Source organism: Mytilus galloprovincialis, chromosome 1 (assembly GCF_965363235.1).
Source record: "Mytilus galloprovincialis chromosome 1, xbMytGall1.hap1.1, whole genome shotgun sequence".
Classification (NCBI taxonomy): domain Eukaryota; kingdom Metazoa; phylum Mollusca; class Bivalvia; order Mytilida; family Mytilidae; genus Mytilus; species Mytilus galloprovincialis.
Window position 1 is genome coordinate 85,952,658 of NC_134838.1, and position 26,223 is coordinate 85,978,880.

The window sequence follows — 26,223 nt, forward strand, 5'->3', positions numbered from 1 at the left end:
GATTCGCCATTGACTACATGAATAACCGTGATCACATTCAACTGTATAATTATGACTGTTCCTTGGTGTGGGGAATAATGATATGTGGCAGATGAACATAAGGAGTCATGGTCAACCAGTGCACCGGAGTTTACCCCGCATGTCCGACATGGTCAATTTGTAAAAAGAAATGCGAAATATATTGCTTGCAGAGTTTTTTTTTCTGTGTTCCCATGGCTGGACGGAACTTTTACGCTAAATATGTTATCGTTAACTATGATTTTGTGACTTTTGAATGAAGTACCTGTGATTATTTAGGACATTTGCTTTGACCTCACTGATAATGGAATGTTGAAGCAGACGAAACATGGCGTCGGATGTTGTTGTCATAACTTCGGTAATTTCCGTGGTACAATAAAATTTAAATAAGCTACACAAGTAGCCAACATTTCTGAATTCTTGTTTTTGCAAACAAATAAAAATTCATGTCGTATTTAACATCGAATTTGTTCCGTTCTGCCTGTTTTTACAAGATCGCGATTGAACGAGAATTTTGGCAGCCATTAATAAAAAATAATCGTACGAGATTTAACGAGAGTGACGAAACTTTTCAGATGGGTCGTCTAGCAAGAGTTATCGTTCTTTGTCCCAAAACGATGCTTCTACCATAAGTGCCAGCATAGCTGGCATATGACTGTCACTTACATTACACCAAAAATTATGTGAACATTGTTGTTTGGTACAATAGGCAAAAGATGTACCTTTCTTTTCCTTTTTTTAATTTTCCTCCACATTTACTTCAGACGCCCACTTTTATGTTGACCAATGAAAACGTATGACATTAAATTGTCCAATGAATAAGCGGCTTTGAAAACACTATTGGTGCAACTAATTTGAGACAATTTAAATTTTAACGACAGAAAGCGACTAGAAGAAATATTTAGACAAACAGGTTATAATCTGGGGGGAAGGGGAGGGTGAAATAATGACAAACGCGACAGGTTCTCCGAAAGAGTCGACTGATGATTTTGTAAATCATATCATTTTTCGTATATAAAGTTTCTTCCAATCTATTATAGTTTTTCAGATACTAGGAAAACATGAACATAATTTGGTACTGAAAATTCGCCATCACTATAAAGTTAAGGCAAATTAATTCTCACATAAGACTTCTGACCGTTTTGAAGTAGAAAAAAACAATACTAGTATGTATATCTTAGCCACTTATAGATTTTCTCCATTCATAAAGGTTTTCAAGATAATAGACCAAATTTGCATTTTACCCCCAGTATTACAGACTAGGGGAATAGCTCTGGTTGCATGGATGGAGACGATAACATACGGACACATAAAAAGACACAGCTTTCATTTTCTACATTTTAATCAGACAAAGATGACGTCACAAACATAAATACAAAATACTGACAAAAAGGGAACAACTCTCTCTTACATACAGAAACATAATCTGACCATACATACTGATATATAACATCCCGCCCCCAAAACAAAAATTTACTAAATTTTTACAATGGTCAATATGTTTCTGTGTAAAAAATATAATTAATAATAATTTCCAAAATTAAAAGTTCACATGAATAAAGTTAATCTCTCAACACTCTAGTAACCATTTTAAAACAAACGTATCAACTCTGCAAACCGAAAGTCTGGCATCTCGGACTCCTCCCTGGGATGACCTTATGCACGCATTACTTCCACACAACAATTACAGTGATACACATATCAATGGCATTTCCTACTAGACAAACATATATCATTATAAATAGCTGAATACAAATTTGATAATATCATCAGAGACCTTAAACTCTTAAATTTAATAAGGTTTTATTTATGATAAATATCACACCGCTAAATGATAAACACATTCACATTAGCTTAATTTCAAAGTAAACAAATAATGTAGATCAAAATTAGCATGAAAAGTATCTGGATTCATAAAATCAACATGGTTAAAAATAGAATGTTCTCGTACAGAATAAATTCATCAGCTTTTCTTTAAAATTGGTCTTCTCGGAAATCTGCAAAACCATGGCGATACAGTTATCACCAAAACACAGTAAATATAATTACGTTTTTAAAAGACGGAGTCAAATAAAGGTTACGGCGGAATGAACACAACAGCAATACAGTCAACATATTACGCAATACACATCACACGTGTAGAAGGTTCAACGGATAAATCTGGGTCAACAGTTGTTATGTAAAATGACTCTTCTGATGAAATCGGAACTTTAGACTATGCATGGCGATACAGTTATCACCGATGCAAATTGAATAATGTCAAATGAAAATAGCATATATATTAACAGGATCCAAATGTTACGAAAATCAAATAATGTATGCTGCAATGAGATAATTCTCACGTGCTTTCTGGTTGGAAACGGAATACATGTGCCCGGGTCCTCCACCATATTACGTACTAGGGGAATAGCTCTGGTTGCATGGATGGAGACGATAACATACGGACACATAAAAAGACACAGCTTTCATTTTCTACATTTTAATCAGACGAAGAATGACGTCACAAACATAAATACAAGATACTGGCAAAAGGGGAACAACTCTCTCTCACATACAGAAACATAATTTGACCATACATACTGATATATAACATCCCGCCCCCCAAAACAAAAATTTTACTAAATTTTTACAATGGTCAATATGTTTATCGTTAAAAAAATACAATTTATAATAATTTCCAAGTTGAAAGTTTACATGAATAAAGTTAATCTCTCGACACTTTAGTAACCATTTTAAAACAAACGTATCAACGCTGCAAAACCGAAAGTCTGGCATCTCGGACGACCTTATGCACGCATTACTTTCACACAAACAATTACAGTGATACACACATATTAATGGCATTTCCTACTAGACAAACATAATATCATTATAAATAGCTGAATACACATTTGATAATATCATCAGAGACCTTAAACTCTTAAATTTAATAAGGTTTTATTTATGATAAATATCACACCGCTAAATGATTAACACGTTCACATTAGCTTTAATTCAAAGTAAACAAAATTAGCATGAAAAGTATCTGGATTCATAAAATCAACATAGTTAAAAATAAAATGTTCTCGTACAGAATAAAAATCATCAGGGTTTCTTTAAAATATGTCTTCTTGGACCTCTTCAAAACTATGGCGATACAGTTATCACCAAAATACGGTAAATATAACAGTTAATATAGGTTACGGCGGAATGAAACACAACAGCAATACAGTCAACATTACGCAATACACATCAGGCACACGTGTAGTTCAACGGGTTAATCTGGGTCAACGAATGTTATGTAAAATGGCTCTTCCATGTGATGAAATCGGAACTTGAGTATGCATGGCGATACAGTTATCACCGATACAAATTGAATAATGTCAAATGAAAATAGCATATAATAAATGTATAAACAGGATCCAAACGAATGTTACAGAAATAAAATGCATGATCATAATGCATTGAGATAAATCTCACGTGCTTCAGGTTTAAAACGGGATACAGGTAGTTGACATTCATCACAAATCACAAAGACAGTACGTATACAAGACGAGACATGGTCTGTTCTTCTTTCCAAAAAATAAATTTAAATGTTGGTATCATAATAAAAGTTCATGTAGAAATCTTTAAAAACAACGAAAAGTGTTCAGCATCATGGCGGCATGGCAGATCCATCAGGAACAGTCGGTCAACTTTATATGTAAAAATATTCAAAATCCAATGAAAAAAATAATCCAAAATATGTATAAATCATTATTCACGATCGTTTAGGTCACTCCACCATATTACAGACTAGGGGAATAGCTCTGGTTGCATGGATGGAGACGATAACATACGGACACATAAAAAGACACAGCTTTCATTTTCTACATTTTAATCAGACAAAGATGACGTCACAAACATAAATACAAAATACTGACAAAAAGGGAACAACTCTCTCTTACATACAGAAACATAATCTGACCATACATACTGATATATAACACCAGTGATCTATTTTTAGTCATGTCAGCTATGTTGGTTGGCAGACCGGATCATCGGACTCATTTTTCAACTATAAACCCTAATGATGATTGCGACCAAGTTAGTTTTGGCAAGGATTTGTATAGTGACACCATCCAAATTCTTGGTTTTGACCTAATAGTTTCAGATGAGAAGAATTTTGTAACTTGAAAGTTCATAACGACAGACGACAGATGACGATGGACGACGGACGCCAAGTGGTAAGAAAAGCTGGGCTAAAAATAATAAAGCATAAGTTAAAAAATACGAAAAGTAACTTAACAACAGATTAAACCGATGATAAGCAAAATTTTACTGCATGCTTAGTATATAGCTATAGACGGCAAAACCATGTATTATATTTAAAGTTTTGAAATTTCAAAAAGAACTGAAAAGGTAAATGAAGATCAAAGAGGTTCAAATATATTCTTGGAGGCAGCAGGAGATTTCAGTATTTGCATGAGCTGTACCTGTAGCTATCAATTCTGTAACATTCCAAGTGAAAACATTTTTTTTTCTGAACTGGAAAAAAAAATGACTCATTTGGTAAGTAAATCCATCGTCTTGCTGCCTTTTACCCGAAGTTTATTTTATCATATTTTTTTTGTTTTCGGTCGTGGTATTTCAGCTATGCCTTTGTACCTAAAATTATATTATTTTCTTAAATGATTAAAAAATTGGGTAAAAATAACCTTGACTGGATTTATTTATTTTTTATGTGTCCCTACTATATTGCGCTTTTTAAACAATACCGTCTCTAATGACATTGTTCTAACCATTCTGATTTTTAGTGCTGGTAGTAAATGGACTGTTCCAGTGGAATGTTATACGACCTTTTGCAGTCTTAATAAATAAATATAAAGGTTCGTTCCTATATTTTTTCAATTTTGTTTGTGTATTGTTCACTACAAAGGTGCTTTATAAGGACATTAATATATGTTTGAAAGTAAAAGTTAGTTAGATCATTTGAATAGATGCGTTACAATTCGTTATACTGATGCCCGTTTAAGTTGAAGACTTTATGTGTGTGTGGTTTTGTTTGCTTTTTGTGATTGTCTGGAATTGCCAGAACGTATTTGGATGTGAACCACGATATAATGGATTTACTATCTTTCTCTAAGTGTTTTATAACTGATTCCAGAGAAGTGACAGATTTAAAAGGGCTTTTATCAGCGACAAGCAGGTAGTTAGTTATCTTTAATAAAGACATTGAATCATACAGGTCCAACTTTAAACTCCCGATGAACACCTTAACAAATATTAAGCATTTGTCATATACCTTGTCCTATTTCATCACACTGTTGATAAATCTATAGTGGAGATGTACTTAGGCAATAGTTTGGATCCTGTGGTAGACCGTCAAATGGTTTGCGTATGTCATTTTGTATTGCTCTTAAAGACGGTTTATTATTATCTGGGTCTATATTTCTGTTAGTATAATGTTAGTTTAATAGTCCCAGTCATTATCCAGTGGTGTTTTATCAGTCTTCTTTGATCTAAAAGCTGCGAAGAAATGGTTAAAGACATCATCCAGGTATTTAGAATGTTGATTTTCCATGGATGTACCGAACATTCTTGATACAGCAGGTATAGGACACAAACGGGTCTATAATTCCCATTTTCAAGAATACAACTGTTTGTGGATCATGTGGCGCAACTTGATCAAAGAGTCTGGGAAAGTAGTTGAAGATGATGGCAAATTTTCTTAAGTGATAGGTTTAACCAAAACCGTTTTTTGGCGATATGCCGTTTATACCAGTCGTTTTTCTGCATTTAATTTAATTATGCGCTTGTATACAAAGTTTTCTACAGGCGGAAAAATAAGTTACTGGCTTGGATGATAACCTTCCAGGCCTTTTGTGAAAAGGCTGCTTTACTAGAGTGTTTTTCGTTTACCCGTATGTTATTGTCACCAATATTTGTGGCTACATTGACAAAAAGTTGAAAATCTCAGATATATTTTGTTAGTTTGTTGTAATTTTTCTTTCTTCGTGAAGTATGATATTTTCATGAGTGGTGCAACATTTGTTCATTACTAGATACGGCCGCTACAGTCATTCAAAAGTTTTTTTAATGGGCTGTTTGCTTTTTTTAGTTTTCAGTGTTACATAATTTCATGTTCTGTATGCATCTAAAGTTCTTTCCGGTTTTAATTTGTTCGAAATTTGTTGTAAATCATTTTTTAGTATTCATCAGATCAAGTTAATTAAGCTGTTTGTGTATGTATAACTGAGGTATTCGTTTTTGCATTTATATTTTCCCAATACTCTCTATTTTCTAGAACAAATATCAGTAAAATTTTCATGCTAATTTTAAAAAAAAAAGGGAAAAGTTCAAAATAAAAAAAGTAACCCAACATCTATGACAAGGACCTATCATTCTGTTTTTATGAAGGTTCCTGGTTATTTTTTTTTATTAATTCATAAAAGTAACTTTAGAGCTTGTTTTTTTTTTTTTTGAGACAGAGGATCGAACATCCGTAATTTGTTTTCTTGTCGCTTTTGACGCTTTTTGTCTCTAATTATTGAGACTCTTCAACAAAATCCCACAATGCATAGCGTAAATAGTTTAGACATGGCGCCGACTGCTGAGGTAAACTCCAATTATTGTTGACTTTTGTGGACTTTTCATTGTATTGACAAATTTTGACAGTGTAAAGGAATTTAATTTTTGAACATAAGGTATATTAACACAAATCTATGGTCTAACTGTTACTGATGTAATCTTATGTAGAAATAAAATGACCCAGAAGATGTTGTCATGGACAATTTCAAACGTTCAATATATGTCATATGATATGGGTTGGTGTGTGCCATGTTATCAAGGCGAACGTATCCGATAACGTGTATGCCAGAAGCTAATGAAGACTTTAAGTTTAAACTATTAATACAACAATTAAGTGTATTGCCTTTTACATGTAAAATCTCCTTAGACTTAGTCTTTCAGTAAGCACCATTTAAAGAATCCATGACAAATCGCCCCACTGGCAAATCGCCCCACTCCTAATTGCCCCACTTTTTCATAAACTCGCCCCACTTTATAAAAAATCGCCCCACTCTTGTTTACTAATTCACCCCACTTATGAAAAAGGGTAAAACTCCATTGCAAAAAGGTTGAACAATATACCCCACTTATGAAAAGGGTTGAAATCCCGCTGAAATAAGGTTTGCCAACTAGCCCAACTCGGGACAAATAGATAAACCACAATGAATTTACTAGTGTCAATTAACTCGCCTCGGGGATTTAACCCTTTTCACAAGTGAGGCTATTTTTTTGTCGAGCCTGCAACTTTTGTTGCAGAAAGCTCGACATAGGGATAGTGATCCGGCGGCGGCTACGGCGGCGGCGGCGTTAGCTAACTTCTTAAAAGCTTTATATTTTAGAAGGTAGAAGACCTGGATGCTTCATACTTTGTATATAGATGCCTCATGTTACGAACTTTCCGTCAGTCACATGTCCAATGTCCTTGACCTCATTTTCATGGTTCAGTGACTACTTGAAAAAAAAGTTAAGATTTTTTGTAATGTTAAATTCTCTCTTATTATAAGTAATTGGATAACTATATTTGGTATGTGTGTACCTTGCAAGGTCCTCATGCCCGTCAGACAGTTTTCACTTGACCTCGACCTCATTTCATGGATCAGTGAACAAGGTTAAGTTTTGGTGGTCAAGTCCATATCTCAGATACTATAAGCAATAGGTTTAGTATATTGGGTGTATGGAAGGACTGTAAGGTGTACATGTCCAACTGGCAGGTGTCATCTGACCTTGACCTCATTTTCATGGTTCAGTGGTTATAGTTAAGTTTTTTTGTTTTGGTCTGTTTTTCTTATACTATATGCAATAGGTCTACTATATTTGGTGTATGGAATGATTGTAAGGTGTACATGTCTAGCTGACAGGTGTCATCTGACCTTGACCTCATTTTCATGGTTCAGTGGTCAAAGTTAAGTTTTTAAGTTTTGGTCTATTTTTCTAATACGTTATGCATTAGTCAACTATATTTGGTGTATGGAAATATTTTATGATTTATATGTCTGTTACGCAGGTTTTATTTGACCTTGACCTCATTTTCACGGTCCATTGCTAAATGTTAAGTGTTTGTGTTTTGGTCTGTTTTTCTTAATTTATAAGCAATAAGTCAACTTTATTTGTTGTATTGAAGAATTGTTAGCTGTACATGTCTGCCTGGCATGGTTCATCTGACCTTGCCCTCATTTCATGGTTCATTGATCAATGTTTCGTTTTCTTTGGTTAATGTTGAGTTAATGTGACAGTTGTAATAAAGCTTTAAATTTAGGTCTAGCAACATAATATTAATGATTAGTAAAGAAGGCGAGACATTTCAGTGTGTGCACTCTTGTTAAAAAGTGGGGCGAGTTGGTAAACCCGTTTGATTTTTTTAATAGTGGGGCGAGTTTGTGAAAAAGTGGGGCGTTTTGCCAGTGGGGCGATTTGTCCTGCTTCCCTATTTAAAGTCGAAAATATTTAATATTTTACAGGTTTGGTACTGTAAATTCAGAAATTATTGCTGCATTTATAATTGAGATTTTGTCATTTAAGACTAAAATGCAATATTGAGAAAATCCTGTTTTATTTATGTTGAATATATATGGGCGTTTTTCAATAAAAACGTATTTTCCTGTCCCAGCCACTTTAAAAAAGATGTGTTTGATCTTTGCAAGTAATTTTTTGTGCAGTCAGTACATTGAATTAGATTTAACATTTTTAAGCAAAGAAACAGTTTATTTTTAGAGGGATTGATAAGATATTGACTCCTGAATGGTCCAAAACAACCAAAATGGCATGTCCCTAGACCGCATGTTCAACATTCATATTCTAAAATATCGTAAAAAAATGAAGAAATAAATGTTTTATTTACTTTACATAAGTTCTTTTATAATTCAAAAGTATGTTCAGAGCCAACATATTTTAATAAACAGCTTTCAATATAGTTTTTTTAATTTCAGAATGTGTGTCCCTCACAAAATGTCCACTACGAAACGAAGTCATTAAAATTTGCCAATAAACAGTTTTATAAAATCAATGTAATTTTTGTTAGCAAAAGATATAAACATTAGGGTCTTACAAAAGAAGTGATGCTTTTATAACGGCAATTAAATTGTTGGTAAGAAAAATTGAGCACATCAAATGGACCAGAGTGATACCGTATTTTTGATAATGTCCACTACGAAACGGGTCAAATCTCCTTCAGTATCTGGTTTTAAAATTATGAAAAAAATATCAGTGTACAGCTTGATAAATGCTTAGATGAATATAATCAGTTTTGTTACTATTGCAATATAGGGATTGTGGGGAAAAAATAAAACATGCGAATACGTCCCTTACGAAACGGTCCCCTACGAAACAAGTATGGGAGACACTACCACTACCATGCAGTCTTTTTTTAATCTTTTTTCAATTATATTCTTGCAAAACAAATAACAAGGGTTAGTTTCATATAATTTTTATTATGTTTTTATTAACATATGATGTCAACTATGAAACTTTTTGTCCACTACGAAACGCATCAAAATGTCCACTACGTAACATGAGTTGAACCTTCATATGTGAAGTACTGTCTAATCTTTATCGATAAAAATGGTTTTCCAATTCAGAAAAAAATGATATTTTTCTAGTATTTAAAGTATTAAAACAAACTGGAATGTCTATAGGAAACATTAAAAATTGCAAAAAATATGTGTGTTTAGAAGAAGTTTCATAGGGGACAGACAAAAGTCCCCTATGAAACATTACACAAATTATGAAAATAATATCATTTTAAAGAATATTTAAGATTGCACTCTTGTTTACAAACAGGTCTGTTATAGAGGTATTCAAAATAACTCTTGAAATTAAATTTTAGACAAGTCGATTTTCCATTTTTTTTAGGTCTGAAATTTACGCTTTTATTGAAAAACGCCCATATATTTAAAATGTGAGTTTAAGTTAATGTGATTATAACCCTGGCCAGCCCCCCCCCCCCCAAATTCAATGGAAAAATTTTGTTGCTTATATAGTGAATCACTAAATCATGACTGGAGTGGACACCCCCACCCATTGTATGAAAAGTTCTGGATCTGCCACTGATAATTATATTAACATTTATGTGAAATTATATTTTAGACTATGGAGGACAAACAGCAAAGAAATACCATAATATTCAATGCCTCTAAAAGTGAACTTTTCACTCCAAGCAATGGATTAAAGTCGTTAAACAGAAAATTAAGATCACAATGGAAAATTATGAAGTAAGTAAATGGTACATAAACACAACAAATACATATACACATGTGTCTATATAAGCATTTTATAAAATGAATGTTCATACTCATAATAAGATATTATTAACTGTCATGAAAAAAAAATTCAGTAAAATTCATTGACACTTTTTAAAAATTCCCTAATCATTTTAATAGACAAGCATGGTTGCCAGATTTCTGATAAAGAAGGCATGAATGGTCAAATTAAACTGCATATATATATACTGTAGTTCTCTGTGTTAACATACATTTGGTGAAGGATAATGACATTAAAACTTTTGGCTGCTATAACATGTATAACTTGTCATATATTTTATACAATTTCATTGTCTGGAAAATTTTAATTCTAATGACTGTCTATACTTTTATTTTCATAATTCAAATACATGCAAATTCACAAGTTTATGATAAACTGACAAGACCTTGGCAAACAAATGTAAACCAAAATACAATCAACAGTTCACAAAACATAACACCAAAATTTTAAGACTGATCACCAAGGGTGAATTCAGTCTTTCTCATCTTTTGAAGACTAATTAATTATTTTTGGGATTATACATCGGATAGGATAAGTCGGATAGATTTAAACTCACAACATTGCACAAGGAACAGTCTTTGACAGAATTTAAGATTTTTGGAACATTGATTTATTTGAACTACTATTCAATATACATGTACAAATGTACATCATGTACATGTACTTAATTTTATTGTATATTATCATTTTATATTTTAGCAATAAAGAAGAAATCACATTAGATAGATTGTCTAATGCCAGTATATTTGCCTTATGTGGATCAAGAGAGAAATTTACTGGTGCAGAGGTATATTAACCAGAAATGATGTTTTGGGTTACTCAATCTTCTTTCAACCAAATGAATCTTACTGTGTGAATACTTTAATGTTTTGTTGTAGGACTAACCATACTTATTTGTCAATCAATGTACTTCAAATATCATTACATGTAGTAACTTAAGAGCAGGTTAACTCTTTTGATGTAGATGGTATTAACATCATTAATGCACATCATTGTAATCTTGTGGTGTTTAAATATGGAGATGAGCATGATGATAGCACACTAGAAAAAATATCACCATTGGAAATTACATGTATAAATATACATGCATATATTGTAGTTTAATATACTGTTACAAGGAAATTTTGCAAAAAATGCAAAAGAAAATTACATGTCATGAACATATTTACATATTAAAAATACCTATTGTCGCAGAAATTTACATAAGAAGATAAATTCTAAATGTTATATTTAGCTTCTATATTTTAGTTGTTTAAATTTAGAATTTTATGGTATATTTTTTGTTTGTAGTTTAGTGCCATTAAAACGTACATGGAAACAGGAGGAAGTCTGTTAGTTATGTTAGGAGAAGGGGGAGAATCAAGATTTGAAACAAACCTGAATTTTCTTTTGGAAGAATATGGTGTCTTTGTGAATAATGGTAGGTTTGTCTCTATGTCTTGTTTATTATAATTACAAATATAGTTAAAGGTGTTTACCTCTACTCTTTATCTCACCAAAGTCCAATGAAATAACCGTACAAAATATGATCATGTGAAGACATGTATGCATGAAGTTAATCATATATGAAATATCACCATAATCACCTGCTAAATACATGTAGTTGCAGGTTAATATACATTTTGTACATGTATATGTTCTAATTATTGAAACAACTATGAAAAATATTTTCATTGGTACAACAGCAATGTCTACATGTATATTCAGAAAAGACAACCTAAATTTAAATTAAAAATAGCTGTATAGTGGTTTCATGAGATGGAAAATGAGTTTATGAAGAAAAGAGACAGCAATGAGACAGCAAACCAACAACTAAATCAAACAGCAAAGAAAACAGACATTTATTTTTAAAAGTTTTATAAGTAACTGCACATTCTGTACCTTAAATGAAGTTTTGATATTTTTAAGATGCTGTTGTCAGGACTTCCTATTACAAATTCTTTCATCCAAAAGAAGCTTTAATAGCTAATGGTGTACTGAACAGGTAAGGAATCATTCAATATATTGTAACTTTCTACTTCATTGTCAAGTTTAATGCAGAAAGTAAGAAAATGTACTGTCCACAAATGTAGATTCTATATAATCTATAAATTGTTATATTTCTGTTCTGGGTATTTATAGTCATTTACAGATGAAATATAAATGTTCTTGTCTCAGCTTGCTACATAAAATTTACAGATGAAATATAAATGTTCTTGTCTCAGCTTGCTACATAAAATTTACAGATGAAATATAAATGTTCTTGTCTCAGCTTGCTACATAAAATTTACAGATGAAATATAAATGTTCTTGTCTCAGCTTGCTACATAAAATTTACAGATGAAATATAAATGTTCTTGTCTCAGCTTGCTACATAAAATTTACAGATGAAATATAAATGTTCTTGTCTCAGCTTGCTACATAAAATTTACAGATGAAATATAAATGTTCTTGTCTCAGCTTGCTACATAAAATTTACAGATGAAATATAAATGTTCTTGTCTCAGCTTGCTACATAAAATTTACAGATGAAATATAAATGTTCTTGTCTCAACTTGCTACATAAAATTTACAGATGAAATATAAATGTTCTTGTCTCAGCTTGCTACATAAAATTTACAGATGAAATATAAATGTTCTTGTCTCAGCTTGCTACATAAAATTTACAGATGAAATATAAATGTTCTAGTCTCAGCTTGCTACATAAAATTTACAGATGAAATATAAATGTTCTTGTCTCAGCTTGCTACATAAAATTTACAGATGAAATATAAATGTTCTTGTCTCAGCTTGCTACATAAAACTTGTAGTAAGTTATCATGAATTTGTTAAAATTAAAGCTTAAATTCACACCATTTGGACTATGTTGAAGACCACATCATACCACATCTCCTTATTTGATAAAATAAAAAATGCTTTCCCTGGAAATTAGTCAATAGTGAATTCAATTTACAGATGATATCTAAAACAAATCATAGCATCATTTCATCTGGACCCCTGTTTGGTTGAATAATATCAGGTAAAGGGAACCTATACAGGCAACAATAGGTGTGAAATTCTTCCACTTTCTGTCAAGCTGCTTTCCTGAGATTCCTGTTTCAGTTCTTGTCAGTTTGTTTGTCTCCAGAATATGCAAGAAAACTGCTACTGTAGGCAATTATAAAAAATGTATTTTCTTTGGAAACAGAAAATGTACAAGAGTTTGTACATGCATTAACTATTTGTCTAATTTTCAATGACAGTATGACTGTTTACATATTGTAGAGCTGTTAGTCAAGCTGCTGGTAAAAGTTTTTCCATGACAGATGATGATTCAAATAATGCACAGTAAGTTTAGAATAATAAAAAAATACATTTTCACTGTATTTAAATAAGACTTTTGAATATTCTTGATATTCTCCTTATATAACAGCATTGAAGAGAAAAATTTTGGGATTCTTTAAGGTATACTAGACCATACCTGCGACATTGAGGTCTGTGACTGATTTAAAGAATCTAGACCTTATTTTTAATCTGGATTTTTAGAATTTATATTATCATTTGGTAAAGTCACACTTATTATAAGGGTCACATCAAATCCCCAATTGATGCTGTCGGAGCTTAACATACAATAGTGTTATCTCCATTCTAATGAAACTGACAGAAAACAACGTTAAAACATGCAATTAAAATCTGTCATATGCCGTCTGTGCTTGCGCCTAGGTCCCATAGCATCAATTGTCAATTGATGCCATGTAAAAAAGTGATGTTATCCAATCAAAATAAACGTTACAAACGTTGTTGCTTTAGAATTGTCATTGACAAACATTTTATAGTAAGCTATTGTCCAGACCTCAAATGAAAGCATATCACACACTATATGAAATATAATGCTTTGAGTAATTTATGTTGAGATTGGCTAAATTATTAAAAGTTGAGTCTAGTGTCTAAACTTTTTGTAAATTTTGACTGTTGTTGTTCAAGCATTATGGTATTTAAGTCTACAAACAGTTTTTCGCATATTTTAGTATCAATCCTGTGTCATAGATGTTTCTGAAATGGCAAATTATCTTTTGTTTTATTTTTCAGAGCACTGTCTTTCCTTTATCCTTATGGAGCCACATTGAATGTGATGAAGCCTTCTGTTGCTGTGCTATCTACAGGCAGTGTATCTTTTCCACTTAACAGACCAGTTAGTGCATTTTATACTTCAAAGGTAAATACTTTCTTAAATACACAATGAAAAAGGCTGTAGCCAGAATCATGAATGGTGAAGTTTTATTCACATTTTTTTCAAAGTGAAGAGTTATAAGAAATTTTTAAATTATTTGAATTGTATTTAATTTTTCAAAGGGAGGAAATGTATTTTTGTCATGAGATAGCACCATATAAATGAAGGGTCCAGCTTATGGTCATCTAATAGTTTAATGGTGATTGATTTAATTGAAAAGTTCAATTTAGAATAAAAGTTAATATGAGTGCAGCAATAGTTTTGCTCATAGATTTTATGCCTGAATATTTTTGTTAGTTACACAAATTGATAAATGTTATTAAAAGAAAATAAGTTCCTCTAGCATAGTCAGTGATGTCACTAAGTTTTGAAGAAGCAGGCTGAATTTCTAAAATAGGCGGCAAGTAATTGCGGATGGTGAAGTGGTTCGCGGCGACAAGCTTGCTCGTTGTTACTACGGCTGGGGGTCTGGGGCCCACTCAAGGGCCCCAGGATTTTTTTTTAAAATGGTGCAAAATCCTGCATTCTGGGGGTATCCCAGACCCTTATTCAGGCCTCTGAAAACATCATGTTTTACTGAAGATAATGTAAATGATTAACTAAAATTAGCAACATGATGGGTAATTTTTCTGTACATGTGATCACATCATTGATCATCTTGATGGACCAATATACATTTCTGTGCATTTTCCTGTTGGTTGACTGCTAGTAAATATTTTTGAACTGAAAGAATCCAAAAATCTTAGTTTGAATAGAAACATATTGTCTCTGGTTTGAATTATCACTTGAATTATTTAGTTTTAAATGAAAATTGTAATTCTGGCATTATATTAAAAAAGTGTTGGTTTTGTTTTTACAAAATTAAAAACAATATTCACTGACTAGTAGTCAGCTGGAGCTTCGATTTCAAAGTTAAAACTGTTACAGAGTTGCTATATTTTATAATAACGTATGCTCTCCCCAAAAAGATTTGAAAATTTAGACTAAAAATCCTGCATTCTGAGCATACCTGGGAGTGATTTATATGCTTGGGAAAATGTAAATTTTGTCTTATTTTTGTTGTTGACTTCAATCACATTTGAAAAAAAAAATCAAAAATGGGAATCTGCAGTCCTGGCAAGGTTAATCTATATTGATTTTTTTGTTTGTTGGGAAGTTGCCTTTTGTAAGACAACTAAGGAAGTCTGTTCTTTAATATAGGTAAATAATAGGTGAAATATTATAATTTTATTTCAATAATACAATGAAATCGAATTTATCAAATATCTTGGACGATTTATTTTGCGTACGTACTTAGTGACAAATGACCCCCTTTTTCTCATAAGACGTTGTACACGTATTTCAAACATGTTGTCAAGCTATGTCCTTTTATTTTTTTCTTATTTGTTAACTGTTTGGTAAGCAGTAAACTAAAATCCTTTTGAACTAAAGATATTTTTAAAAATAAAAATTATTTGTGGTCGACAATATTCTACTTTCGTTATTGACCTTCATTCTCTGGACACCACGTGGTCGTGGGCTTTGAAATGTGAACTACAAAAGGTGGTGATTTCCAGATTTTTGACAACATTATATATTATACTTTCTTTTATTTGACTGATGTATTTTCATAACATGCTATTGTCATCTTTGGCGTATTCCTTCTGTAGAAGCCAAAACAGAACATAACTCGAATAATTCAGCGCCCTCTATCCACTACTTTTCTTGAGGGGTTAATGGAGTGATGGTTATATAACGACTAGATTATTCGGGTTAAACCGAACAGGGTCATAATGTCCATCGGAACATCTCTCTTTTTATCCTTGCAAACATACAATACTTTCCGACTTTAAATAGACGACCAATCAATGGACTGCATTTACATGAACTATATTTAGTCAAAGGTCAAGACTGATTTACATCCTTGTTTATCGAGACTTTAATCCTGGAAGCTGATACATTGAGCAATTATTTTTTAATATTAATCTGATTATCTTATGATCTTTATTAATTTTTTTTACTCATGCAAAAATAGCTGGCGGGAAAAGGACAATAACCGGCGAAAATCGCCAGCTGCCGGCTTTTAATGACATCACTGATTAGTTTAATTATCATTATATGTTATTGATTTTTTTCAGGGAAGAGGAAAAATGGTTGTTCTAGGGTCTTCACATATGTTCCATGATCAGTATATAGACAAGGAAGAAAATTCAAGAATATTGGTATTTGATTTTATATAGCTTAAAAAACGTGTATTTTGTATAAATGGCATGAATTTTTAGGGTGCTGTTATGAGTGTCATGTATTTGAATTTCCTAAAAGTAATACTTTTGTAATGCTTAGGGCTGTTCCATGATTGTAAAAGACAGGGGGTACTTTTTAAGTAAGTTTTGGTAAGTTGTGTATTTTCCTGAAAAATTTGCTTAAAAATTTATATCTTTATGGTTTGAGATTTATCAAAACCCCCTTTCCTTTAAAATATGGAACAAATTAAGTTTTTTTTAAAATGTTTATAGTGGACAAAATTATGAGTTTACTAATTGAAAATTGAAATTTGAGATAAAAACAAAAAAGCGATTTGAACTGACAGTCATGATGTTTTAAAGCGATCAAATATACATTATTTGGATAACGAACATAAATACATGATTGAGTGTATGTTTATTTATTTTAAGGATGTGGTAATACGGTTTTTAACAACAGATGATATTCGGTTGAATCCTATAGATGCTGATGATCCAGAGGTTTGTCAATTAAACATTACTAGAACACCTGCGAAATCGCGGGCACATACAGCTTGTTAACTGTTGTAGGATAATTTTTTGTAAAAGATATTATGTATGGAGAATTTCATAAAAGGTATCAAAAGCCCTCTCCCTTTTTACAAAGTCCGATATTTGTTTCCTTTCTGTTAAATTCAATTATTTTCGTGTTTCTGGCCTCAGACCAGAATTATTCTTCTCTTTTGCTGCAATGTTTCTTTTGGTAAAAGTCAAATCAAATTAAAAATTTGCACCGTTTCAAACATCAAATAAATGTAACTGCTTAAGGAATGACTGATATTTTTTTTCTGTCTAAGAAATAACATTAAAAATTTGGTGCACACTGAATAATGCGCGTAGCCAGTTATTTAACAGTGTGCACCACATTTTTTATGTTATTTCGAATAGACAGAAAAAATATTGCAGTCATTTCTTATAATTTAATTCTAAATTCCATTTTAAACCGTAGAAAACCATGAAAAAACGTTGATGACGTCACGGTCACATGACTAAATTATGTCTATGGGCTCATAACAAAATAATGTCAGCCAATAAAAAGACGCGTAACATTCAAAATTAAATTATTTATATATAGACCATTATAAGTCTAATAAAATATGCTTCAAGGTCAATTCATCTGCTTTTTCTTTTGAGAGCCTTACTAATGGTAGGAAATGAATCTTGTATAAATGACTAAGACAGACTAAGGCTAATTTGAGGGGTGGTCGGAGGGGTCCTGATCCCGAAATCCTGAGATGCAGAATTTAAAGAAATTCATGTCCCGAAATCCAAAAATTCAAAAATATATTCCCGGATCCTGACGCCCCGTAAAAGGTCCTGCCTCCCTCTTATCTCTACCTTACTTTCATTTTTGCCAAATCACTATTTTCACTTTCAACAATAAATTGTTATGTCCCATCTAGTTTGTGCATCCATGCGTTCGTTCGCTTGGTCGTCCGTCTGTCCTGCTTCAGTTTAAAGTTTTTGGTCGAGGTAGTTTTAGATGAAGTTGAGCATGTTTTACTTATTTTAATATATATGCAAGTGGTATGACCCCTTAAATAGTAAACATTTCAAAGAACAGTAGTCAGAATCAGGGACTTTCTATACTAACATAGAAAGTCCCTGATAAAATACAGAGAGTCTCTATATATTAAAGTAGTGTAATCGTAGTTTACATGTAGATAAACGCGAACAATAGTTGTCCTCTCTAAGGAGGTATAATAGTTGTGGTTCTTGCGATCTTTACACCATGAAATGAAATGCGAAAAATAATTGTCCTCTCTAAGGAGGTATAATAGTTGTTTTATTTTTGCTATCTAAACACCATGATATGGAGAACGCTCTGAATGGCTTATTTATTTTTCATTTTTGTTATCTATCATACGATTGGTTTTTTAAAAATGTGTCACATGTTTGACTTATTTTAATATATATGCAACTGATATGACCCCTTAAATAGAAAACAATTGAAAGAAAACAGTAGACAGAATACAGAGAGTCTCTATATATCAAAGTAGTATAACCATAGTTTACATGTAGATAAACGCGAAAAATAATTGTTCTCTATAAGGAGGTATAATAGTTGTGGTTCTTGCGATCTAAACACCATGATATGGAGAACGATTTGATTGGCTTATTTATTTTTCATTTTTTGTTTTCTATCATACGATTGGTTGTGTTTGTGAATGTTTCAAACTGGAAGTCTTATCTGACTAAAAGTCAGTCTGATGACGGATTCATATCCGGACTCCTTTTTGTCGTTTTTCTCCCAAAATAACTCAATCTGAATAATCATAAGAATGGATGACAAATGCGACTATGCATGTTACCTATAGGACACAGAGGCATGATGATTGATTTATTGTGAAAGGAAGAGAAGTGACACATAAAATGAGGTCTTCTCGTTTAATAGTATAGATGTAATACTTTCTTATCAAATTTTGAAGAAAATCATTCAATTCTCATGAAATATTTTTATGTTTTTCAATAGTAACTTTGTATAATAAATGCATCTGGAATTTAATGATTACAAGGGCTTTCCATTGAAGCCTTATAGCCGGCGGAAATCTGCCGTTTACGATGGCTTCAAGTGCTGGCTACTTCACTGACAAAAATATAAATTCAAAAAGAAAAAAATATCTTTTCCAAATGTTTACAGACAGCCGAGAGAAGTATTGTCGCAAAGTCGCGGCCACGATAAACAAGGGATGAGAAGTCTGTGTTTACCTTGGGCTAAATATAGTTCACATGAATTCAGGTCACTGATTGGTTGTCTATTTAAAGTCAGAATGCATCGTTTCTTTTCAAATATAACAAGAGAGACATTCAGGTGGTCATTGAACGATAACAATAGAGACGTTCCGATGGTCATTTCCTCGTTTGCTTTTTTTGGCTTTTAAAATATGAAGACAATCAGATAGAATGACAATCTTATGTTATGGAATAATATCAGACAAATTAAAAAAAGTATAGTAGATCAAATTGTTCAGAATCTGGAAAACAGTATCTTTTGAAGTTCATTTTTCAAAGCCCACGTGGTGTTCAGAGAATCAAGGTCAAAAACGAAAGTAGAATATTGTCGACTCTACCTCAAATAAATAACATTTCCAAATGATTTATGTATCAGATTTATTGAACAGTTTAAAAAAAAAAGAGCAAATCAGAGGATATATCAATTTTCTGTCAATGCTTGAGAAATAATTGTATGATTTGAATACCGTAACAGTCTTTAGAGAGAAAAGGGGGGTCATTTGTTTACAAATGCACGTAGTTATGCAAAATAAATTGATCAAAATTTCTAACAAACCGGATTATTATTTAAATAAAACTCCTTTAAATGAATTTTAAGCATAAGGTAATAACAATAAAAAAAAATATGAAATTTCTTTGAGATTTTTTTTTCTTACTTTAATTTCATACATAAAAAATGGTCATTTGAAAGATGAAATTAGGTGCCAGGAGATTGCAAGAATGTAGGATTTTGCTCTGTTTATCCCAGACCCCCTGCCGTAAGGCACCGAGCTTTCAGCTTGGTGGGGGTCCTGCTTTGCCGAACCCATGTTACAGCCACCTATAATTTTAATTGAGCCTTCTACTTCAATTTCAAGGGAAAGCCCTGGATTAAGAGAGCATAAATATTTATTTGGCAGTGCTGTATCTAGATACAATTGTTAGATGAAAAGTTATTCTTCTTTACCCGATTGAACTGTTTGTGTCAGATGATTGTTTAGCAAATCTCATGTCAGTCAAAAGGAGAAGAAGTATTATTTTTTTATTGATTAAGTACCATGAGTAATGTTTTGTTTACCATTTCTTGTTCTACCCACTGTTTTTTAAGCTGGTAGATTATAGTGATTGCAGCAACAATCAGTTTTTTTCTTCTGTCTAACTTTTGTATCCAATGCTGCTCTTTACACTGTACAGATGATTCATTTAATGAATGGCTATTATTTTTTTTAAATTTATTGAACCATCAAATTAATTTTTGACTCTTCGCATTGAATAATCTGCGGAGCGGTTAATGTAAAATGTGAAGAGTATATAGACAAAATGAATTATTGCCATTCTTTATAAATAAATTTCTATAAAAAATAAGGCTCAAAGAACTTTTTATACTACCGGTATTTATTTTAACAATAACAATGTACACACATGTTGGCGTATGAATACATAACAATCAGAGTGGGCGTGTCGCCATAAAAATTGACAACATTGAAAATAAAAGTGATACTTTTAACCACTTAGAAGACAGTAAATACACCAAATTTATTTATTTAACTATGATCTGGAAAGATTGATAAAATGTTGCCATAATCTTTCTATGTGTCCATTTAATTTTAAAAACATCAAATCATTATATTTGAAAGAAAAGACTTTCAAAAAATTGAGATTTAGAGTTAACTCTTTTATAATTATGATTGTAAATTTCCTTGTTTTTACAGATATCAGATTACAGTCAGTTACCAGATATAGCTACATTAGCAGCTAAGTTAAAAACATGTCTACAAGAGAGTGATGAAGTACCAAGGGACATAACTGCATTGTTTGATAATTCTTTATTCAAATTAGATACAAGTTTAGTTCCTAAATCTATAAAGTAAGTATGTAAAATGTTGGGCTTTTTATATTTAATAACTACACATCCACTTATAAGACCTATATTTCTTGTCAAATTTTTGTTAAAGTAATTTTAAAGGTTATAGTCTTGGACAAACATGAAAATGGGAGTAAATCAACTATTGTATCCTGATTTTTATGTGTACAAGAAAATGGTTTAGTTTTGGCTGCTGAACTTTTTTTAGTCTGTAGTAAAAACGAGTAAAAAAATCATATTTTTGGAACTTGAAATGTGACAATGAATTGACATTTAAGAAAGAGGCTTGTTTAGGGGGGTATCAATATTCCATATCCAATTAAGTTTTTATCCCAATATCCCGTATCCCTATAATGTTTACCCCTAATATCCCAATAAATATTTTTTACAAATATCCCATATCCCTAAATTTAAAATGGCAAATATCCCGTATCCCAATATACCCTATACAAGCCTCAAGAAAATTTGCTCCATTTATTTAAGACTGAAGCAGGTCAATACCTTTCCTGATCTGTGGGGCTGTTGAAAAATTAATGTTATGGATAGGAGAAGAGGACTATTTATATTACCTGGTCACACAAAATATTTTGATTGATTATTTCCATTAGTTGTTCAAGCAATCTTTCTTGAATAACCACCTCATCTTATTTAAATGTAAGTGCCCCAAACCTTTGTTAATACACTTGTACCTGGAACTGTCCACATATGAAGTCAAGTTTGTCACTAGTAATAAGTGTGTGCGTTTAGTGACAAAACCCATTTACCCCGTTATATTTATTTCTACCATCATATAATCAGTTACCTTTGAAGGAAGAAATTTTTTAAACTTATAACAGTTTCAGATGTATTTAATAAAAATTGTTATGAAATTTATTTTATTATGGTTGCCTAATTTGTCTTTTTCAGAGCTTATGAACAATTACATTCCAAACATGAACCATTGACACTGATAACGCCTCAGTTTGAAACACCTCTACCACCACTTAACCCAGCAGTTAGTATAGCTTTTATCAAATATAAGAAGATTGATTTAGATGATATCATAAATTTATTTTGCATTCTCTAATACCTGCATTTGGGATAAGTAGATATTTATTCTTTAATTCATACACAGTGTTGTTGATAAAAGGATCAGCTCTGAATTATACTTGGTTCTGTGAATAATTTGATCCAGTTTGATTAATGCAGGTGGTGTTGATATCAATAGGATCAGTTCTAAATTTACATTGATGCTGTGGTTGTGCTAATCAGAACTGTGAAGGTTACTGTTGATTTAAGGACCAGCTGGGAATTTCCATGACATTGATGTTATTAGGATTGCTCTGAAGCCAATAAAACAGCATCATTTTTAGACAAACTTAATTTACTGCTTGCAAAAATGAAAAAAAAGCAAGCAAAACATTATCATCTGATTTATTATTATTTCATACAATTTTTTGGATGAGCATCCTGAATATTGCTTTTAAATATTTTTAAAATGTTTCAAGAGATAGTTATTGCTAAAATGGTAGTGATATCAATATGATGTATCATTAGATAGTTCTTGGTTGTAATATTATTGTTTAACAGAAAGTGAAACCAACTGTGTTATATATTTCAGGTGTTTCCCCCACAGTTTAGAGAGTTGCCACCACCTTGTCTAGATCTATTTGATCTTGATGAACAATTTTCTTCTGAAAAAGTTAGATTAGCACAGCAAACAAATAAATGTAAGTTATCATGTATGATATCTGTTTTAACTTATTTATTTTATTTTTCTTAGCTATGAGTGCTAGTGTAGGATATCGCCCTCATTTAGTCTCATTGCCCACATGTAAACTTTTTCAAAAATCTTTTTTAACTTAAAACACTCAATCAATTTGAAGCAAAATTGGCATGAAGCATGATTAAGGGTTCTAGGTTTAAATGTATACCAAACTTTTATCAGGTATTACTGCTAAGGGATGCCATAATGCTGTCAACTAACCAACATGACCACTGATAATTATGAGAGAAGTTAAAGACCTTGACTACCCATGTTGGGATTTCATGGTCGGCATCTGTTAATACATTCAGAAAAACAATTAGATATATTGTGACAGATTGGTGAAATATGTAACAGATGTTGTGAAATGAGAAGTATGAATAGAATTATAACAACCAATCTCCTGGTGTCTTTTTTACCCTGCATATGTTCATTCTAATGTATATATTTACAGGTACAGACGAAGATTTGGAATATTTCACAAGAGAATGTGGAGATATTTTAGCTGTTACAACAAAGTTACCAGCAGATGCCCGGGATGCTAAGCATATACTGGAATATGTATTTGCACAAATTGTTGAATTCAAGAAATTAAATCAGGTAATACTGCTGTTATAATTCAGAAGTGCTTGCTTTGTAATTTTCTGAAATTTAAAAGTTTTTGTTTTGTTTTTATTAATTCACCTGGCCCAGATGTTGTCTTCATTCATCTACTTTTACAAACTTGTACAAAAACAGTCCAAATGGAACTAAACTTGGCAACAGCCATACTTAAGTTATAAAATTGAGAATGGAAATGGGGAATGTGTCAAAGAGAAAACAGCCAAAGGCCCAATTGGTCTTCAATGCAGTAAGAAACTCCCACACCCAGAGGTGTCCCTCAGCTGGCGACTAAACAAATATGTTTACTAGTTCAGTGTTAATGGACGTCATACTAAACTCCGAATTATACACAAGAAACTAAAATTAAAAATCATATAAGACTAACAAAGGTCAGAGGCTCCTGACTTGGAACAGGCGCAAAAATGTGGCGGGGTTAAACAAGTCTTTTGAGATCTCATTCCTCACCCTGTACCTCTAGCCAATGGAGAAAAACAAACACACAACAGTATGCACTGTGAAACTCAGTTTAAGAGAAGTCTGAGTCTGATGTCAGAATAGGTAACAAAAGAAAATAAACAAAATGACAATAATACATAAATAACAAAAGACTTCCAGCAGTAACTGACATGCCAGCTCCAGCCCTCAATTAAACTGATTGAAAGATTATGTCTTCATCATAAGTTGTCTAGTTTAAATAGTATGTCCAATGATACTGCTGGTCAACCAAAATTTTCTACTAAGACAACTAGAGAAAAGAGGTAAAATGCATGTACTGTCTGTAATCTTAACATCTGTCATAGAGAAACTGATATTGTAGAAATTGTCAGTTGACTTGTAATAGGAGTTACTGCCCTTCAATGAGTATGTTAACCATTTTTTGCATACTCTATAATATATATCAAGAAACACATATTGGCAAGGATTATCAACAGCATAAGATGTATAAAAATCAGTCAACATGATTGAAATCACCGACTCCTTATAAGAATTATTGCCTTTCAAGGTTGATATTAAATTTTAGGGGGTAAACATGATTAGCAGGTCAATTCTATCTTCTTTGTCAACAAATTTTCAGAAAATTGATTTTATATTAATTAGAATATTTTTTTTGTTATACTTTAAATGCAGTATAAAAGGATGGATTGAAATGTAAGACATGTTTCCAACCTTGACAATAAAAAGTAATATATATGAAAACATTATGTAACTGATAAAATCAGTTTACTTAAACCTTGGATAAGCATGGTACCTAACGCTACAGGGAGATAACTCTGTAAAGTCAGCTAAACAGTTTAATAACATTGTGTTGTTAAAGGAATATTAAGCTTCTCAATGATCAAAATTGGTGTTTGTCAAACTGCTATATAACCAGTGTAATTTTTCTGACAAAACGCTTTGTTCAAAATTTTTGAAATTTTTATATTTTTGTTTAAAGGTCAAAGTAAATACTTTGACAAAATTTTATGAAAATTAAACGAGCCAAATTAATTTTAGTGAAAGTGTTGGGTACCACCTTAAGTCAGTTCCCATTCAATAAACAACTTATTGAGGTTTGACTGTATTATTGATAGTATATAAATATTAAAATAATGTTATTTTTTTTTGTAGGAACAAGATTACGACACAGCTCAGTTTGGAGGTGGTGGTTATGACATGTGAAGAATAACAATTGTTTCTCACTTATCTCATTTTACAAAATCTTACAGTTAGTGTTCACCAGAATGTTCTGGGATAAAAAAAACTATTAAAAGATGATACAAAACATGATATATATAAAGATTATAAGCTTATGGAGTCTACACATTGTAGTTCTCCTTTGTTGTCTGTTATAATATTCTTTATATAAATCACCTATAGTAAAGATCAGAAAAATAGGCTAACAAGAATTGACAAAAATACTGTAGTTGAATGCAATCAAATAGTATTTATTTCAGAGTATTATATATCCTTATTCTGCCTTACAAAAGAATCGTGTTTCTGTGACCTTCCAGTTAAAATTACTGAAACATATTTGTCTATTTCTGTTATGAATTAAGATGTCTTTACTGAAAACATTTTTGTTAAGGGGATATTTTTTATCAAGTTATAACATTAAAAAGTTATAAAAAAGTTACAAAAAGATAATTTTATATCTATTGAATATCTGATCTGAATACATAAATTAATAGTAACTCCGTCCTATTTATGTATATTTACATATCATATGTTTCTTATAGATGTAAATTATTGTTTTTATATAGATCTGATATGTGAATAAAAGTAATTTATTAAACCTTTGTGTTGTTGACCAGTTGTGTTTGAAATTTGTCTTTAATTGACAACAATTTCAAACTAAAAGTTTCAGTTGTATTTGCAAAGTGTTTTAATTAAAAAGATATAGTCTACTTAAATCAAAATAATGCTTCCCTCTAATGGAGAGGTTAAAATTGCTAACCTTGGTCTATCCATTTTAACACATATCTGTGGAATATTTCTCAGCAACTACAAATCAGGACACAAATCGTGATATTTGGTGCCAAGCTTAGTATTTGGTAGATAAGGCTAAACC

At 31.6% G+C, this 26,223-nt stretch overlaps 2 protein-coding genes across 3 annotated transcripts in view; one reads left to right on the forward strand and one right to left on the reverse strand.

Annotated features, from left to right (window-relative positions):
• Positions 1-788, reverse strand: part of LOC143042652 (serine/threonine-protein kinase Sgk1-like) — a 58,735-nt gene extending 57,947 nt beyond the window's left edge. The window contains exon 1 of the mRNA XM_076215085.1: positions 685-788. The gene's annotated coding sequence lies outside the window, so the exon portion shown is untranslated. The remainder of the gene's footprint in view (positions 1-684) is intronic.
• Positions 789-6,547: 5,759 nt separating this feature from the next.
• LOC143042679 (intraflagellar transport protein 52 homolog) lies at positions 6,548-25,947 on the forward strand. Of its 2 annotated transcripts, none has more exons than XM_076215120.1 (14): positions 6,548-6,683; positions 10,129-10,253; positions 11,002-11,089; positions 11,593-11,722; positions 12,211-12,286; positions 13,546-13,608; positions 14,350-14,476; positions 16,609-16,692; positions 17,146-17,214; positions 21,177-21,331; positions 22,235-22,322; positions 22,929-23,037; positions 23,527-23,672; positions 25,284-25,947. In XM_076215120.1, exons 2-14 carry the CDS (start codon positions 10,132-10,134, stop codon positions 25,332-25,334), a joined length of 1,308 nt encoding a protein of 435 aa, XP_076071235.1. In that variant the 5' UTR covers positions 6,548-6,683; positions 10,129-10,131; the 3' UTR covers positions 25,335-25,947. The 2 variants fall into 2 exon arrangements, with proteins under 2 accessions (XP_076071235.1, XP_076071225.1); XM_076215110.1 differs by having other exon boundaries at positions 6,554-6,594.
• The last annotated feature ends 276 nt before the right edge of the window (positions 25,948-26,223 follow it).

Coding starts and splice junctions, on each gene's coding strand:
- LOC143042679 (XM_076215110.1), top strand. Junction 10,254..11,001: donor TCACAATGGAAAATTATGAA/GTAAGTAAATGG, acceptor TTTATATTTTAG/CAATAAAGAAGAAATCACAT. Junction 22,323..22,928: donor TACCACCACTTAACCCAGCA/GTTAGTATAGCT, acceptor TATATATTTCAG/GTGTTTCCCCCACAGTTTAG.